The sequence below is a fragment of the Chiloscyllium plagiosum genome, chromosome 2 (assembly GCF_004010195.1).
Source record: "Chiloscyllium plagiosum isolate BGI_BamShark_2017 chromosome 2, ASM401019v2, whole genome shotgun sequence".
Lineage (NCBI taxonomy): Eukaryota > Metazoa > Chordata > Chondrichthyes > Orectolobiformes > Hemiscylliidae > Chiloscyllium > Chiloscyllium plagiosum.
This window is the reverse complement of record NC_057711.1, coordinates 4,992,559-5,012,217: the sequence shown is the minus strand read 5'-3', so window position 1 is coordinate 5,012,217 and position 19,659 is coordinate 4,992,559. Positions and strand designations below refer to the sequence as shown.

The following is a 19,659-nucleotide window of genomic DNA, read 5'->3' as shown; positions in this document are numbered from 1 at the left end:
ATAACTCACTTGAATGTCTACTCGGAATTCTTGGTCCTGTGTTCACTCAGATGTTATCTTGCTGACAAGGAGAACACTATGGCCTCTGGTAGATCTTAGGCCAAGGTTTGAGTTTGGAATGTGGAAATGCCTGGTGCAATGTGATTCCGACAGTGACTTAGTTGTTTATGAATTTGTTTATTTTAAAGATTTCTGTGACTTTTGATGATGGGAGGAAACTAATGGGACAGTATTTGGCCCAGCTAGGCCTGGAAGACCAGCAGAGTCTACTTCATTTTGTCTCCTCCAGTGGTGGATATGAGTGATATGATGAGCAAGATTGGAAGTCTAACCTAGCTTCTGGCCTCAGCAAGCATTGTTAACCTTTCTCTTTATTCTTTCATGGAATGTGGATGTTAATGCCTAGACCAGCATTTATTGCCCATCCCTATATGCACAGAAGGTGAGAGCCAACCACATTGCTGGAGTCACATTTAAAAGTCAGTTTTAAATGTATATACCCTTATTCCTTGACTCTGTTCCTTGGTTTTAGACTCTCCCATCAGTGGAAACATTTAGTCAACATCTACCCTAACAAATACGCTGAATGTTGTGAGAAGTTGGAGAATCCTTGGTGGATTTATCAGAGTTATTTGCAGGAACCTGTGGATGTGGTGGACTTGGATTTCCAAAAGTATTTAATAAGGTGTGACATGAAAAGTTATAATGCAAAATGTGTGCTTAAGTTGCAGGGATAAAGGATCAGTAATCAAAGAAGATAAATTTTATTTCCTTTTAACATCAATAAAAAAAGTGTATGTTATTATGAATATAAATCAAAAACTTGACAAATACACCATCTATCCTGCAGAATAGTGGCCGAATAGATTAGTGCACACTATCACAGAAACTTCCGATGGACTAAGACCACATTGTGTAGCCCTGAAAGGGACTTGCTATTCCTCAGATTACCCTGGAAAGGATGAAGCTAACTATTCCATGCTGCTGCTACAATGTAATATTAACATCAGTGGTGTTCATGACGAACAAGATATTACTGTCAAGCGAAAATGATGTTGTACCTGTCACACAAATGAGTAATGTGGTATATTAATTTCAGTGTTGGTGTGATGCCTTATACTCTGTACATCTCAAAGGATCATATCTATTCCTTGGATTATGCTGGAAAGGATGAACATACCTTGCGGTTTGCAGTATGTAGAGTACAGTAGTATGTTGAGTATGTATACTCAACAAGCCCTTGCTTACAAGACTCAGTATATGGAATCACATCTAATGTTGGACACTGCAGTTGGGGAAAAAAACTTACTGAATAGTCCCAAGTGTTCAAAGGATCACAGTCACAACCTATACAAGATGCTCAGTCAGGCTCACATTGCTAAAAGCTACATTTTAATACTCAGCTACAGAAGGAAAGTGGAGTTGATGATTATCAGATCAGCTATGACCTCATTCATTGGTGGAGCAAACTGGATGGACTACTTATGCCCCATGTCTTATGATTTTATTAGCCCTATCCTCTTCAAGCAAAAGGAATATGTCCCATTTTTGAAAACAATAGTTCTCTGGTACATTCACCTTGTTCTAGTGCACTAGAAATTGACGCTCCCATTAAAATTTTATATTTTTGCATCTGTTCTGATGAGTACAAGATGCAAAGCTTCCACAGCATGTCACCTTTTTCAACAATATTTAACCTCTATGCTCCCAAGTTACTGATGAGATTCATGAAGTAGAAGATTGGGCTACCTCATAGTCTATACTTTGTGTATCTTATTTTCTCTTTCATTCCATTATCCAATCACATCCAAATGGCTGCCGTAAGCGATAGTGGAATTCGGGGGTTGGATTTTGGCGGGGAGGCAAAAAGAGGGGCAAGATGAGTGACCAGTACTAGTGAAATCCTGTTTCAATTGTATAAAAGCTTGGTTAGAATGCACCTAGAGTACTTTGTGCAGTTTTGGTCTCCTTATCTCAAAGAATATTATTGTCATAGAAGGAGTGCAACGAAGGTTCCCCAGACTTGTTCCTATGATAGTAGCGCTGATCTATAAAGGAAGATTGTGCAAACTGGGCCTGTATTCTCTAAAGTTCAAAGAATGAAAGGTAATTTCACTGAAACTTAAAAAATAGTTCAAGGGAGAGACAGGGTTGATGCAGGTAAGATGCTTCTCTTGGTGGGAGAGTCTGGAACTGGGGGCACAATTTAAATCTAAGGGGAGGTCATTTAGGGAAATGACAATATTTTTCACTCAGAGGATTGTGATCCATTGGAATTCCCTATCGCAAACTGCCTTGGAAGGTTACTATTTGGGTATGTTTAAGGTGGAGATTGATAGATTTCCGATTGCCAGTGGGGTACAGGGTTATGGAGATGGTTGGTAAAAAGCATTGAAATATTTGATAGGTCATAATTGTATTAAATGGCTGGGTACACTCGATGGGCTGAGAGGCCTACTCCTACTTACTTACAAGAGTTTTCAAGTAAAGTTTAAACAGAACCTTTTCCACTTTTCTGTGAGGGATCAGTGCTCGGAGGTTGTAATGTGTAAATTCAAGTCCTTCTTTAGATCACAAGTGGAAAGTGAGTATGAGGAAGGGGTTAATATGTGTTTGACGTCTATATGACTTAGATATGGTGTGTTTAAGACTAGTCCCTAGTACAAAAAGGCTTTATGCTGAGTTTGACTTTGAGAGTTGAGCTGGCATGGGATCAGCTGTTCAGTGGAAATCAATATGGCAATAAATCATCGCTGATCTGGCAGCTCCTGGTGTAAACAACACAGGCTGCATTCAGAAGGTGCACAAAATTCATACTGCTCCTGAATCTAGGCAAGACACATAATTATAGTATAACACGAGGAGCTAACAGAAGGAGAAGGGAGTAACAGTGTGAGGAGGGGGGTAAAGAGCAAGAGGAGGTGCACAAGCAAGCGAAGGGTTAAGAGCAACACAGTAACAACAACAGGAGGGACTAATTAGCTCTTACTGGCAATGATTTTGGCCAATTGTTTGAGACTGAATTGCGAAGAAATGCCTTTACTAAGAGAGTTGTTTCTCTTGAATTTCCTCCCTTACTGATTTATAGAGGCTCCATCATTGAAGATATTTATGGCTGGGACAGACACATGTTTGGTCTCCAGGTGAATCAGTGGATGGGGGGGGTGGGCAGGAAAACTAGGTTGACCATAATGATAATGGAGAGCTATGCAGATTCGAGAGACTGAGTGGTGTACTGTTTCTATTTCTTGTATTCCTGTGCACCGACTGACACTGTCAAATATGGTACTTTTAGAACAGAATAGGTCAAGGCTGACGGTGTTAATGAATCTACGATTTTGAAGTTCTGATAATGCTATTTGTGTTACTGAAAAAATGCCATTACTGAAACTTTGCATTTTGTACATATGAGGATACTTTGCAAGAATAAAGAGGAACAGTATTTTATAATGTAAGTGAAGAGAGTGTTGCTTGGTTCACAAGTGGGCTTTGATTGGAGCATTGGAATGGAATGTGAATCATTTAGAGGTTTATAAATACAGTGTCGGATATTAACGTGATTTCATGTTCGACATTTGCTAAACAGTCTTGAATGTTCTTAAGAATTATGCTGACAACCAATTTGACATTATCAATGGGGCATGTGGTGTGGCACATTTACCTGTACTGGAACTTAGTTTTATTAACATATAGGGCCCTGTCTTTGGACAGAATTGGTAAAGAAACAAACATGAGGTGTTTGAGAGACTGAGGCATTCTGATGTTTAATGCTTGCTGGGAACATTTGTATGATGTAGTGTGAACCATTGGTGGCTTGTGGTTGCTAGAGTGCTGCCACCACTCCTCCTTTCACTATTGAGTCTATGGACTGATCTCACTAGCAGTGGGAGAGGATAAACTACAATAGAATTTAAATAAGAAGAGGAACTTGTCTAACACAAGAGGCAGTTTATTGCATATTAGCAATTGGTACAAGTTGCACTGACCAGTTAAACATAACTCCAAAGGTTATCAGGAACCAGAGATGTGTCCTTCAGGAGCTCATGCTGCACCCTGCCTGAATCTCCATCCAAGGATGTTAGGTTTCAGGTTTTGGGGAGGGGCTGTTTAAGTGCAATTATCCATGCTTGAAGAATTCTGCACATTGCCACTGTTAATGTCATGCAGTAAATCAGTTTTGGGGAAGCAAGCAGCACTTATAGCCGAGACATTTCAGGCAGCTCCACATCCCTGGGGCTCAACTGATGGCTGCTGAAAGATCAACACAGACAGTGTACACTCGATCATTCACTGCTCAATGTGAGATTACTCGAAAGACTGTTTGTTTGACTTAGATTTCTCATGATAATATTGTCCTCATCTGTGATCCACACCTCTGCGGTCTCATTAAGTGCCTCAATTCTCATGGTAACAGTAGTTTAGCTTGTGGAGCTGAATCCTACTACAGAACGGACTAGATATTTAAATAAAATCTGAAAGAACTGTGGATGCTGTAAATCAGAAACAAAAACAGAAGTTGCTGGAAAAGCTCAGCAGGTCTGGCAGCATCTGTGAAGAGAAATCAGTGTTAATGCTTAGGGTCCAGTGACCCTACCCCAGAACTGATGGTAGCTCGGAAGATGGAGAGGGTAAGGAGTAAATGATAGGTGGGGATAGAGCCCAAAGAAAGAGAAGAACAGTTGGACAGACAAAGGTATGGATAATGATCTGGCTAGGAGAGTGAATAATTGCAAATGGAGACTGTTAGTTGCTAACAAAAAGTAGGGTGTAATGGCAGACAATGTAATAACAAGACTTGGGGTTGAGGGCTAGGACACGGGAGAGTTCAGACCTTCAAATTCTTTAACTCGATATTGAGTCTGGAGGCTGCAGGGTCGCTACGCGGGAACTGAGGTGCTGGTCTCCCAGCTTGCACTAACCTTTGCTGGAGCACTGCACTAAGCCTGTGACAGAGATGTTTGCCAGGGAATAGGGTGGTGTGTTAAAGTGGCAGGCTACTTGAAGCCATGTTTTTGTGGGCAGAACGTAGGTATTCTGCGAAGTGGTCACCCAGTCTACTCTTCGTTTCCCTAATGTAGGGGGAAACCACTTTGTGAGCAGTGAATGCAGTAGATGAGATAGTGTGAAGTCCAGGTAAGTACTTTCACCTGGACGGTATGTCTGGGGCCTTGGATACGAGGAAGGAGGAAATAAATGGGCGGTATTGCACCTTCGGTGAATGCAGGGGGAAGATGCCTTGGGGAAGTTGGGGGGGGGGGGGGGTTGCTAGGAGCAAAGCAAAAATGGACCAGTATATCCCAATGGGAATGGTACGCAGAAAGTGGACAAGGGAGGGCAGGGAATATGCGTCTGGTGGTGGCACCTCATGGAGGTGGCGGAAATGGCGGCTGGTGATCTTCTGGATGCAGATGTTAGTGGGATAGTAGGTAAAGATAAGAAGATCCCAATCACTGTTGTGAGAGGGAAGAGAGGGGGTGAGGGTGGAAGTATGGGAGATGGGTTGGACCCAGTCGAGGGTCCTATTGACAACTGTGCTGGGATTCCTTGGTTGCGGAAGAAGTGGACAACTCCCTTGTCGAAGTTAGCTTCTTTGCAGCATATATGACGGAGGAATTGGGAGAATAGAATGGAATCTTTACAGGAAACCGGGTACGAGGATGTATAGTCCAGGTAGCTGTGGAAGTCGATGGGTTTATTGTAGATACTAGTGGCCAGTTTATCCCCAGAAATGGAAACAGAGATGTCGAGGAAGAGAAGGGAAGATTCAGAGATGGACCAGGTGAAAGTGAGGGTGGAGTGGAAATTGGAAATGAAATCAATTAATCTTTCCAATTCCGGATGAGAGAGAGAAGCAGCACTGATGACATCAATATAGCGGAGAAATAGGGCCGGAATAGGAATGTTCCATGTACTCCATGAAGAGACAGGTATAACTGGGACCCATGCGAAAATCCATGCACACCCCTCTGACCTGAAGAAAATGAGAGGAGTTAAAAGAGAAGTTGTTCAGGGTGAGGATGAGCTCAGCCAAGCAGAGGAGGGTGGTCATGGGTAGGAACAGTTTAGGCCTTTGCTCCAGGAAGGAGCGGCGAGCCCTGAAACCATTCTGGTGGGGGATGAACATGTAAAGGGGATTGCATGTCCATGGTAAAGAGGAGGCGGCCGGAGCCTGCAAATTGGAAATTCTGAAACTGGCGTAAAGTGTCGAAAAATCACGGAGGTAATTGGGCAGGGACTGCAGCCGGGGAAAAGAGACTGCGTGAAGGTAGGAAGAGATGAGTTCTGAGAGGCAAGAGCAGGCTGAAACAATGGTTTTGCCCAGGCGGTCTTGTTTGTGGATTTTGAGATGGCGATAGAAGTAAGCTGTGCGGGGCTGGGGGACAATCATCTTGGAGGCAGTGGGGTGGGGGATCGTCAGTGACTGTAGTTGATACAATGGCCTGATGTTCCATGGACAGGTCATGGTCCAGGGGGAGATGGGAGGAGGTATCTGAGAGCTGGAGCTCAGCCTCTGCAATGTACAGGTTAGTACGCCAGACTATATCAGTACCATCCTTATCAGTAGGCTTAATGACAAAGTCAGGGTTGGATCTAAGTGCACAGAATGCAGTCAGTTGATTTGGGTGAGGGGGCAGAGAAATTGAGGGACCAATGTCATGTTAACAGTTCTTAATGAACAAATCGAGTGCAGGGCAAATGGCCAGAGGATGAGGTTCAGGTGGGAGGACCTTGTTGGAGCTGGGCAAAGGGGTCTGTGGGATATGGAGAGGACTCTTGTTCAAAGAACTGGATACAGAGGTGAAGATGATGGAAGAGCTTGATGCCATGTTAGGCCCATAATTCATTCAGGTGGGGATGCGAAGGGATAAAACTGAGACTGTTGCTGAGTACAGAACGTTCAGTATCGGAGAGCGGAAGGTGAGGAGGGACGGTGAATATCCAACAGGTGGTGAGGTTGGGGAAGGGGATTGGGTCAGAGTGAAGGGGAGGGGAGGAAGGTTCCAAAGGGCCATGGTATCTGAGTTGTTGCATCTTGTATGCCTTGATGCTTGAAAGGAAAATAAAATGTTTCTTGTTAGCTAAACATATTCTAAATTCCTGATTACAATAGCAGGTCCCAGAGTGGGAACTGAACTCAGCAACTGGATTGTTGGGGTAGTGAATCATGAGGCCATCTGTTTTTTAGATTAGAATCCCTACAGTGTGGAAACAAGCCCTTCGGCCCAACAAGTCCACACCGACCCTCCAAAGAGTAACCAACCCAGACCCATTTCCCTCTGACTAATGCACCTAAGACTATGGGCAATTTAGCATGGCCAATTCTTGGTTCAGATTGGATGGCCTTTTGGATTATTTGAAGATGAGGGAGGAGAAAGGAAAGAAAATAAAACTTACCTAAAAATTACTCAAGACAAATTAATATTGTATGAAATGAAACAAAGAAATGCTGTAAATTATCATTTCAGACAAGCAACATCTGTTGGACAGAAACAGTTAATATTTGATGTCGCTCACCTTTATCAGTGAGAAGGACGGAGAAATGCTGCAAAAAGACAGATTTAGTGAGTGGTCAACAAATTGAAGTATAATGTTTGCTTTCTTTGTAAGAATAGAATACAAAACATTTTCAAAAGACCTGAAACTTGTAAATGTTGATATTCAGAGAGTACATTGTTTCGTGTACATGTACTCGACAAGGAATATGGAAAGTTAGCATGAAGGTACAGCAAACAATTCAGAAGGCATATGCCACGTTGGCCTTCATTACAAAAAGACTGGAATCGTAGCTTGTTCAGGCTTTAGTGAGACCACATATGGAATACTGTATGCAGCTTGTCCAACAGTTAAGAAAGGACAAACATTCATTTGAAGGTTCTCTCGATTTTTTTTCTTTATTCACTCATGGCATGAGAGCATTGCTGCTGAAATAACTGCACAGAGGCTGGTATCCCATCACTAAGTCACCCTTTATTTACTTGTGCCAGCTCAGAGTCAGTGGCCTGGACTGAAAGATTCTCATCTCCTGGTTATACATATGTTTTTTAAACCCCCACACTACCGCCAAACAGCAGTAGTGCTTATTTTTCCCCAGCGCCCATGCGCAGGGGTGGGACACAGTGAAGAACGATTACAGGAAACTTTATTGATCTTCCACCACCAGGAAGAAAAGAAACACCTGAGCAGCCAGTGACAAGTGCCGTTCTCATCAAAGGGCAATGCCTAAGTGACTCCTGGTTATATTTTTTTGAGGAAATTCTAAATCCCCATTTATATATATATTTTTTCATTTTTTTCATATCACCACACGACTGTCAAACAGCAGTGGTGCTCATTTTCTCACAGCACCCACATGTGTATATGTCCTGCTTATATATTTTTATTTTTTTCCCACACTACTGCCAAACAGCAGTCGTGCTTATTTTCCTCCAGCACCCATGTCGTCGTGTGTGCAGGTGTAGGACACAGTGAAATAAGTGAGGGCAGAAAACTTTATTTATATTCCACCACCAGCAAGAAAGGAAACACCTGAGTGGCCAGTGACAAGCAGTGCCCTTCTCAAAGGGCAGTGCCTAAGTGCCTCCTGGTTTTTCTTTGATGAGCCTCTGAGTAAATTGAATCAATAGTCTAATCTTTGAAGTTTAGAAAAAGAAAGTTTCTTTGAAATGTATAGGATTCTGAAGCATCTTGACGAGGTTGGTGGCTGACTGTGGAATCCAGTACATGAGGGAGCAGTCTGATAGGGGATAGATCATTGGAAGAGGGGGAGGTCATGCAGACCATCAAACCTGTTCCATTATATAAATGGATCATGGCTGATCATCTATATCAACACCATTTTCCCTCACTGTACCCCCTCCATGTCCTTTGATACCGAGAAGCCTGTCTTGTATCTGCTCAATGATTCAGCTCCTCAGCTTTATGGGGACAGAGATTTCCAAGAGTTCACTACCGTCTGAGTGAAGAAATTCCTCCTCAGGTCAGTCCAAAATGACTTGCCCCTTATTCTGAGGTGATGCCCTGCAGTTCTAGAGTCAGCACCAGGGAGATATTCTATTTACATCCACCCTGTTACACATTGAAATAGTTATTAATGTTTTAATCAGATCACCTCACATTCTTCGATCATTAGAGGACAATCACACTATCCCGGGGATTAAACTGACTAAGATAGTCTTGGTCTGTATCTAACCCCGTGCTGACCCTGTCCTGAGATTGATTGATGGGGACAGTGTGGAGGGAGCTTTACTTGCAGTTTAAAAACAGTAGAGGGAGCTTTACTTTGTATCTAACCCCATGCTCCGTCCTGGGAGTTTTTGGTGGGAACAGTGTAAATGGAGCTTTACTCTGTATCTAACCTGGTAGTGCAATATGAATAAAGTTTTCTGCACTTCTTTTCACTGTGTCCGACACCTGCACATGACATGGGTGCCGGAGGAAAATGAGCACTATCACTGTTTAGCAGTAGTGTGGGAAAAAAACAATATATATGCAGGACATATACAGGGGAGACATGAGAAGTCATTGGCGGACAAGATAAAGGAAAACCCTAAGGTTTCCTATTGCTATACCAGGAATAAAAGAATGACTAAAGTAAGATTAGGTCCAATCAAACATAGTAGTGGGAAGTTGTGCATGGAGTCGGAGGAGATGGGAAAGTGCCAAACAAATAGTTTTCGTCAGTATTCACACTAGAGAAAGACCATGTTGTCAAGGAGAATACTGAAATACAGGCGACTAGACAGGATTGAGGTGCATAAGGAGGGGGTGTTAGCAATTCTGGAAAGTGTAAAAATAGGTAAGTCCCCTGGGCTGGATGGGATTTATCATCGGATTCTCTGGGAAACCAGGGAGGAGATTGCAGAGCTTTTGGCTTTGATATTTATGTTGTCATTGTCTGCAGGAATAGTGCCAGACAATTGGTGAATTGCAAATGTTATTCCCTTGTTCAAGAAGGGCAGTGGAGACAATCCTGGAAATTATAGACATATGAGCCATACTTCAGTTGTGGGTAAAGTGTTGGAAATGGGTATAAGAGATAGGGTTTATAATCATCTAGAGAGGAATAAGTTGCTTTGGGATAGTCAATACGGTTGTGTGAAGGGTAGGTTGCGCCTCACAAAGCTTATTGAGTTCTTTGAGAAGGTGACCAGACAGGTGGATGAGGGTAAAGCAGTTGATGTGGTGTATATGGATTTCAGTAAGGCGTTTGATAAGGTTCCCCATGGTAGGCTATTGCACAAGATACAGTGGCATGGGATTGAGGGTGATTTAGCGGTTTGGATCAGAAATTGGCGAGCTGAAACAAAGCAGGGTGGTGGTTGACGGGAAAATTTCATCCTGGAGTTCATTTATGGATGAGAATGGAATAGTGTAGGTTAGATGGGCTTCAGATTGGTTCCACAGATTGATGCAACATCGAGAGCCGAAGGGCCTGTACTGTGCTGTCATGTTCTATGCTCTAACCCTGTGATGTCCCTGTCCTGGGAGTGTTTGATGTGGACAGTGTCAAAGGAGCTTTACTCTGTATCTAACTGTTCTACATCTATCCTTGGAGTATAAATGGGAAAGTTACTTGGGTTCCTTATTTAGAGTTATAGAGGCATAGAGATGTACAGCACGGAAACAGACTTTTCGGACAACCCGTCCATGCTGACCAGATATCCCAACCCAATCTAGTCCCACCTGCCAGCACCTGGCCAATATCCCTCCAAACCCTTTCATTCATATACCCATCCAGATGCCTTTTAAATGTTGCAATTGTACTACTTTCCACCACTTCCTCTGGCAGCTCATTCCATACATGCACCAACATCTGAGTGAAAACGTTGCCATTAAGTGTATAAGTCCTGCTTGGATTTGCTTTCCCAAAATGCAACATCTCTCATTTATCTGAATTAAACTCCATCTGCCACTTCTCAGCCCATTGGCCCATCTGGTCAAGATCCCGTTGTAATCTGAGGTAACCTTCTTCGCTGTACACTACACATCCAATTTTGGTGTCATCAGCAAACTTACTAACTGTACCTCTTATGCTCGCATCCAAATCATTTATAAAAATTATGAAAATTGGTGGACCTAGCACTGATCCTTGTGGCATTCCACTGGTCACAGGCCTCCACAACCCTCCACCTTCTACCTTTGAGCCAGTTCTGTATCCAAATAGTGAGTTCTCCCTGTATTCCATGAGATCTAACCTTGCTAAACAGTCTCCCAAGGGGAATCTTGCCGAACTTGATTGGTACTCTGTGCTGTTGTAGTTGATCTAGGCTTGATGAGGTGCAGAAGTTCTTATTGTCTCCATGCTTGAGTTTATGGATATTGGCAATGGTTGTGTTTCTGGTGAAAACCTATTTGATGCCTAGAAATGTAGGAATGTTGCTGGAATTATGCTGGTGCTCTCTGGAACAACAGAATAAAGATCAATCAGGTTGGACAAAAGAAAGAAGATGTGACCTTCACCTTAGTAATTCAATATTTTTTCTTACAGGTAATTCTGGATTGAGTAATGGCTGCGATCTGGGCCACTTGGTTCTTCCTGACTGTGGCTGTCAGTAACACTGTCTACTCCTCAGATGGTAAGTTCAATATGTGCCATTTTTCACAGGTATACAATTAAGAGCTAGTAAGGTTTGAATGAAAAAATGGTATAAAATGTTATTCTTAATCAAGTAAAATGGGATTGTTGAAGAGGGAGCTGTTGGAAACGACATTCATGTGTTTGTTGTGATCTTAGCTTTTTGAGGCCATTGGCTTCATCTTGTATCTTCTCTGGTTTCCTTCAATCTTCCCTCGTCCATTGCTCAATGGCTCTTCCTTTTTTTGCTTTGATGTTGAAATAACTGAAACATATGGAGATTAGGGTTGTTCTCCTGAGAACAGAATCATTTGAGGGAAGATTCACTAGACATTTAAAACCTGTCATGGTTTTTAAGAAGGAGAGGCAACTTTCCAGTTTGGTAACCACAAGAAACATATTAAAGAGAATGGGGGGAAGAGCTAGAATGTAATTGGATGTCTTTTTTAATGCTGTGCATTGTTTTGATCTGGAATAAACTCCAGAAAGAGTGATGGCAATGGTTCAGTCAGAAAAGAATAAGTAATTGAACAATTTTCAGGCCTTTAGGAAAAGTGCAGGCCAGTGGGACTCATTGGAGAGATCTCATTAAGATCAGTTGCAGATGCTGTTCTCCAACTAGCCCCCTGAGTTTTCTCAAGATAAAATGGTATGGTGTTCAGTTGCCATCAAAAAAGGTGTGAGAAGCTTTAGTGGAGTATGCAACACAAGTCTAGGGCAGTTTGTGTGTTGCAAAGTCTTGGAGTCTCTCAGATGGTGTGAATTGCTTTCTGATATCCCCATCCCACGTATTTTATATCTGGTTCAGTATTACAGTAAGGTCATGAAGACTATGACAGATCATAGTCTTCCAGGTGGTTGCAGTGCCAATAAAAAGCAATGATTTAGAGAAGCTGGTTTTACACTGGGGTGGACAAATTAAAAATCACATAACACCAGGTTATAGTCCAACAAGTTTATTTGGAGGCACTAACTTTCGAAGTGCTGCTTCAACAGTTGGTTGTGAAGCAGGATCATAAGACCCAGAATTTATAGCAAAAGATTACAGTGTCATACAGCTGAAATGATATATTGAACAAAACTAAATAAAGTCTTTCATCTTTTAGAATGGGTTTGCTCGCATCGGTTCTTTATGTAAATCCCACAACTTCTTTTAAGTCACATTCTCAAGATAGCTTAAAGTTTTATAACAAAAGGTGCCATCTCAGCTCACAATGCATTAAAAGTTAAAGTCTGTCTGTATCCCAATCTTGAGTCAGACTGGTTCTATTTTTAAAGTGGAATTTACATGATTTTACATGGATTAACTGCCTGTAGGTTATCTATTTTCTGAGCAAAATATGATGTATATGCATATATAATTCTGCAAATATAAATTCACCCCATAGACTTGTGTGTGTCTCTGTGTGTAGGAGAGAGAGACAGAATGAGTGTGAGTGCATGCGAGAGAGTGTGTGCTTGCATGTGTGGGTGTGATGGGATATAAGCCTGTGAGAAGGTATGTGAGTGGGTGTGAATGTGAGGGGTGTAAATGTGTGCGTATGAGAGACAGCATGTGTATGAGAGACGGTCTGCTTGAGTGTGTGAGTATGTAAGAATTTGTGTGTGAGAGAAAGTTTATAGTGCAGTGGGGTCACCTGCAGTGTGACATGAACCCAAGGTCCCTGTTGAGGCCATCCCCATGGGGACCAAACTTTGCTGTCAGCCTCTGCTCAGTCACTTTGCATTGCTGCCTGTGCCAAAGTCCACCTTGGAGGATGGTCACCTGAAGGTCTGAGGCTGAATGTCCTGGACTGCTGAAGTGTTCCTCAACTGGGAGGAAACACCTCTACGTGGTGTTGTGCGGTGTCCATTCATCCATTGTCCTAGCTTCTGCTTTGTCTCGCCAATGTACCATGCCTTGGGGCATCCTTGCCTGCAGCATATGAAATAGACAACGTTGGCCGAGTCACATGAGTACCTGTCGCGTATATGGTGAGTGGTGTCCCCATGTGTAATGGCAGCATCCATGTCGACACTCTGTCATGCCTTGCTGTGGTTGCTGTGACAGGTTTGTGTGGTGTTACCATACATAACCTACAGGCAGTCAATTCACGTAATATCATGTAAATTCCACTTTAGGAATAGAACAAGTCTGACTCAAGATTGGGATACAGACAGACTTTAATCTCACACCTTTAATACATTATCTGAGCTGAGGTGGCACCTTCTGTTGTAAAACCTTAAGCTATCTTGAGAATGTGACTTAAATGAAGTTCTGGGATTTACATATTAAAGAACCAAAACTAACAAACCCATTCTAAAAGATGAAAGACTTAATCTAGTTTTGTTCAATATATCATTTCAGCTGCATGATACTGTAATTTTTGCTATAAATTCTGTGTCTTATGATCCTGCTTCACAACTACCTGATGAACTACAAGCAGCACCTTGAAAGCTAGTGCTTTCAAATAAACTTGTTGGACTATAACCTGGTTTTGTGCGATTTTTAACTTAATAAACAGCAACTAAAAGTAGTTGTTTGGGGATGAGACTGGAGGTTATAAAGACCTGAGCAGATCAAATGGTGATGCTGAATCATGTCCTTTATCTTCCAAATATGTTCTAAACTCGAAAATATTCTTCTGCATGCTGAAGAACAAGTCTTCAGTACTATGTCAGAATGTTGTCAGGGCCTGTAGCAGTTTCAGTATCTAGTGCCTCCAACCATTTTTTCATATAAATGTGGATTGAATTGAATTTGCTGAAGACTGGCATCTGTGATGCTGGGGACCACTGGAGGAGGCTGAGAGGTATCATCCACTTGGCACTTCTGGCTGAAGACTGTTGCGAAGGCTTCAGTCTTCTCTTTTGCACTGATGTGCTGAGCTCTTCCATCATTGAGGATGGGGATATTTGTGGAGCTGGATCCTCCAATGAGTCGTCCACCACCATTCATGACTGGATGTGGCAGCATTGCATAGCTTAGATCTAATCTGTTCGTTGTGGGATCACATAGCTCTGTCTATCACTTGCTGTTTTTGATCTGTTCGTTGTGGGTTCACTTAGCTCTGTCTATCACGTGCTGTTTTTGCTATTTAGCATACAAGTAGTCCTCTTTGGTAGCTTCAAAAAGTTAACACCTCATTATTAGGTATTCCCGATGCTGTTCCCGGGATGCTCTCCTGCACTCTCTATTGAACCAGGATACAGGTTAATACTCAAGATTATTACACATCATCTTAATGTCAAATACCAAGAGTTGTACAGTCAGATGCAACTGAGAGGGTCTTCAGGTTTAAAAGTAGGTGATGGGCTAGTGGTATTATCGTGAATCTATTAATCCAAAGACCCAGGTAATGTTCTGGGGACCTGGGTTCAAAGGCTGCCATGGTAGATGGTGGAATGTAAATTCAATGATACACTGGAATTAAGAGTCTAATTATGACCATGAAATTATTATCAGTTGTCAAGAAAAACCCATCTGGTTCACTGATGTCCTTTAGGGAAGGAAATCTGCCATCCTTACTTGGTCTGACCAACAAGTGGCTCCAGACACACAGCAATGTGGTTGACTCTTAGCTGCCTACTGGACAATTAGGGATGAGCAATAAATGCTGGCTTAACCAGTGATGCTTACATCCCATCGATGAATAATAAAAAAAGTAAAATGTTTTCATTGTTGATATTTCTTATTGAAGCCCTACATTGGTAGTAGTCCATGTGTTCAGCTTGCAGTATAGCCAACCAAAGTAAATATCTGATCATGTGTTTAGCAACTTGGCAGTAATCTTTCATTATGCCATGTTTTCATACCTTGTCCACATGTCTAGATTGTGGATGTCATGGTGTGTGTAACTTATGAGGCAATATCACAAGTTGTGTGTGGAATTTCTATGTGCTCCAAGTAAATCAACCACGATGATTTTCCTGAACCCCATTGGATTGAAACTGAGATTCATTCCATGATTCCCCAATTTATGATATTCTTTTCCTCACTCGCTCACAATTTCCCATTCTTCCAAAACCTGGTAATATCCAACTATGGCATCATCAGAAATGGGTTTGAGCCATCTCAACCCAGTTCCGACGTGTTATATGCCAACAGTGCAGTTCGGAGTTCATGGATGCAGCAGCTTTTCTCACTTCAGAGTTTTGTGAGGTTATAACTAGTGAAATAAATTAGGGAAGTCAGTGGAAAAGTGTATTTGGGTTTTCAGGGAGATTTTGATGAAGTCCCACATAAGAGGTTATTGTGCAAAATCAAAGCACAAGGGATTGGTGGGATATACTGCCATGAAGTGGGAATTGGATAGCAAACAGGAAAACAGCAGGAACAACTGGATCATGTTTGGAGCCACAGACAGTGACAAGTGGATACCACAAAGATTTGTGCTTGGACCCAGTTATTCACAATATACATCAACAATTTGGATAAAGGAATCACATGTAGTATTTCTAATGATTTGGAGGTGCTGGTGTTGGACTAAGGTGGACAAAGTTTAAAAATCACACAACACCAGATTAGAGTCCAACAGGCTTATTTGGAGGCATTGGCTTTTGGAGCACTGACAACCACCTGTTGAAGGAGCAGCACTCTGAATGCTAGTGCCTCCAAATAAACTTGTTGGACTATAACCTCGTGTTGTGTGATTTTTAACACAGTATTCTAAGTTTGCTGAATACACAAAATTATGTGAGATTGGTGAGGAGGATGCAAGGAGGCTTTAGGGAAGTTTAGACAAGGTAGGAGAGTGTTGAGAGGACATTTAGAAAAGCTTAACACAACCAGAGTCAATGTGGTTTTGTAAAAGGGAAATCAGGTTTGACAAATTTGCTAATGTTCTTTAAGATATAACAAGCAGAGTTGATAAAGGGGAATTGGTAAATGTGTATTTGGATTTCCAGAAAGCATTGAATAAGGAGCCATAAAGAAGGCTATTGGATAAGATAAGAGCTCATAGTATTGGGGATAATGTATCAATAAAGACTGAGGATTGGCTGACATACAGAAGACAGAGAGTCAGAACTAAAAAGTCTTTTTCAGGTTGCATTAATGACTTGGGGGTCAAAGGATAATGCATCCAGATTTGCTGATGATAGGTGGGAGGCATGTTGTGATGGGATGTAATGAATCTGCAAGAATATATAGATAGTTGAGTGAATGGGCAAAAGCATGGCAAGTGGTGTTGAGTGTAGGAAAGTGTGAAGTCATATACTTTGTGTTTGGAAGAATCAAAAGGTGGACACTTAATTAAATGGAGAGAAACTGCAAAATGTGTTGCACCAAAGAAGCTGGGTGTTCTTGTGCATGAAACACAAAGTGTTACCAGATTGGTACAGCAGGTAATTAAGAAAGGACATGTAAGTTTTGCCTTTGTTGCTAGGGGGTTAGAGTTTAAAAATCAAGAAGTCTTGTTTCAATTGTACAGGGTGTTGATGGTTTTGGTCCCTGTATTTAAGAAATGATAGATTGTCAACGGAAACAATTGAAAAGAGACTGATTAGGCTGAATCGTGGGATGAAGGGTTTAATTTATCAAGAATGATTGAACAGATTAGATCTTTATTTACTGAAATCCAGAAGAATGAGGATTTATTTGAGTGAAACATACACTATTCTGAGGAAACTTGGCAGGGTAGATGTTGAAAAGATGTTTCCACCAGTGGGGAGTCCTGAACTAGGGGACCTAGTTACAGAATAATAGAGTATTTGTTTCAAACTGAGAAGCATTTTTTCTTCTCTCTCAGCTCTACCTACAGAGTTTTGAAGGCTCATTTGCTGGAAGCATTTAAAGAGATGATGGATAGATTTTAGAAATATCGAGGAGTTGAGGGTTATGAGGGACTGGCATGGAGTTCAGGCCTGGCACAGAACAGCCACAATCTTCTTGAGTGGCTGGGCAGGTTTGAGCAACAGAATGGCCTACTCTGCTTCTATTTATTATGTTCTAATGTAATTAGCAAAGGAATATAGAAAAATAGAAACAGAAGTAGGTCATTCAGCCTGTTTTGCCTACTCCACCATGTAATACAACCATGACTGATTGAACACTTTTACTCACTCACTCCATCCCCGTAACCCTGTGTGCTACCGGTAACCAGAAATCTAACAAAGAACAATATAGCACAGGAACAAGCACTTTGGTCCACCAAGATTGTGCCCATACATGATGCCTTTCTAAACTAAAAACCCCTTGCCTCTACATGGTTCATATCCATCTATTCCCTGCCTATTTGTGCATCTCTCAAGATGCCTCTAAACTGCTGCTGTTGTATCTGCTTCTATCACCTCCTCTAGGGTGTAGTGCATCTGTATCCCCTTTTAGACCTTTCAGTTCTCCAGCACCTTCTCCTTACTGATGGCCAGTACACTCACCTCTGCGCCCTGACTCTCTCGAAGTTCTGGTATGCTGCTGCTGTCTTCCACTGTGAAGACTGATGCATAGTACTCATTCTGTTCCTCTGCCATCTCTTTGTTCCCCATTACTACTTCTCCAGTCTCATTTTCCAGTAGTTCAATGTCCACTCTTATCTCTGTCTTACCTTTTACATATCTAAAAAATCTCTTGCAATCTTCTTTTATAGTATTAGCTAGCTTACCCTCATATTTCATCTTCTGCCCCCTTTATTGCTTTCTTAGTATATTCTGCAGATTTTAAAAGGCTTTCCAATCCTCCGGCTTCCCACTAATCTTCACCACATTGTATGTTTTTTGTTTTGTTTTTATGCTTCCCTGACTTCCCCTACTAGTGTAATGGTCTCATCCTCCCTTCAGCTTTTTTCTTCTTCCTTGGGATGAATTTCTGCTGTGCCTCTCAAGTTACTCCCAGAAACTTCTACCATTGCTACGCCACCATCTTCCCTGCTAGGCTCCCCTTCCAATCAACTCTAGCCAGCTCCTCTTTCATGTGTTTTCAGTTATCTTTACTCACTTGTAGTAACATTATATCTGATTCCAGTTTCTCCCCCTCAAACTGCAGGGTGAATTAAATCAGAAGATAGTCATTGGCTTCAAGGGATTCCTTCACCTGAAGCTGCCTAATCAATTCTGCCTCATTACACATCATTAAATTCATAATTTCCTGTTCCCTAGTGGACTCTACCACAAACTGCTCCAAAAAAACCATCTCATAGATATTCCACAAATTCCTTTTCTTGGGATCCGCAGCCAACCTGATTTTCCCAGTCCACCTGCATATTGAAGTCCCCCATAATTATTGTAATAGTGCCTTTCTTACATGCTTTTTCTATTTCCTGATTTATTTTCTTCCCCACATCCTGACTACTGCTAGGAGGCCTGTACATAACTCCCATCATGATGTTTGTTCCATTTGTGGTTCCTTAACGCTACTTACATAGATTCTACACCTTCCAACTCTGTATAATTTCGAGTTATAGAGATACACAGCACAGAAACAGACCCATTGGTCCAATTCATCCATGCTGACCAGATATTCTAACCTAATCTAGTCCCATTTCTTACTAAAAAGACAACCTCACCCTGTATATCCATCTATTTGTCCTTTAATAGGATCTGTATCCTTGAATATTTAGTTCCCAGCCCTGATCAACTTGCAACCACATTTCTAGAACATAGAACATAGAACATAGAACAATACAGCACAGAACAGGCCCTTCGACCCACGATGTTGTGCCGAACTTCTAACCTAGATTAAGTACCCATCCATGTACCTATCCAAATGCCGCTTAAAGGTCGCCAATGATTCAGACTCTACCACTCCCACGGGCAGCGCATTCCATGCCCCCACCACTCTCTGGGTAAAGAACCCACCCCTGACATCTCCCCTATACCTTCCACCCTTCACCTTAAATTTATGTCCCCTTGTAACACTCTGTTGTACCCGGAGGAAAATGTCTCTGACTGTCTACTCTATCTATTCCTCTGATCATCTTATAAACCTCTATCAAGTCACCCATCATCCTTCGCCGTTCCAACGAGAAAAGACCGAGAACTCTCAACCTATCCTCGTACGACTTCCTCTCCATTCCAGGCAACATCCTGGTAAATCTACTCTGCACCCTCTCCAAAGCTTCCACATCTTTCCTAAAGTGAAGCGACCAGAACTGCGCACAGTACTCCAA

The 19,659-nt window shown here is 42.0% G+C and overlaps 1 protein-coding gene and 1 long non-coding RNA gene across 3 annotated transcripts in view; one reads left to right on the top strand and one right to left on the bottom strand.

The window, feature by feature from the left end:
- The window catches only part of LOC122556529 (growth hormone receptor-like), a 209,908-nt gene that overhangs the window by 21,589 nt on the left and 168,660 nt on the right, over positions 1-19,659 (top strand). Inside the window, exon 2 of one of the 2 annotated variants that reach the window (XM_043703291.1) lies at positions 11,489-11,576. In XM_043703291.1, the coding sequence (XP_043559226.1) occupies positions 11,507-11,576 (70 nt within the window). In that variant the 5' untranslated portion in view covers positions 11,489-11,506. Of the gene's footprint in view, positions 1-11,488; positions 11,577-19,659 lie in introns of those variants that run through there. The other variant, XM_043703317.1, reaches the window with a different exon arrangement.
- The window catches only part of LOC122556543, a 126,331-nt gene that overhangs the window by 93,473 nt on the left and 13,199 nt on the right, over positions 1-19,659 (bottom strand). The gene's annotated exons all lie outside the window — the stretch shown is intronic.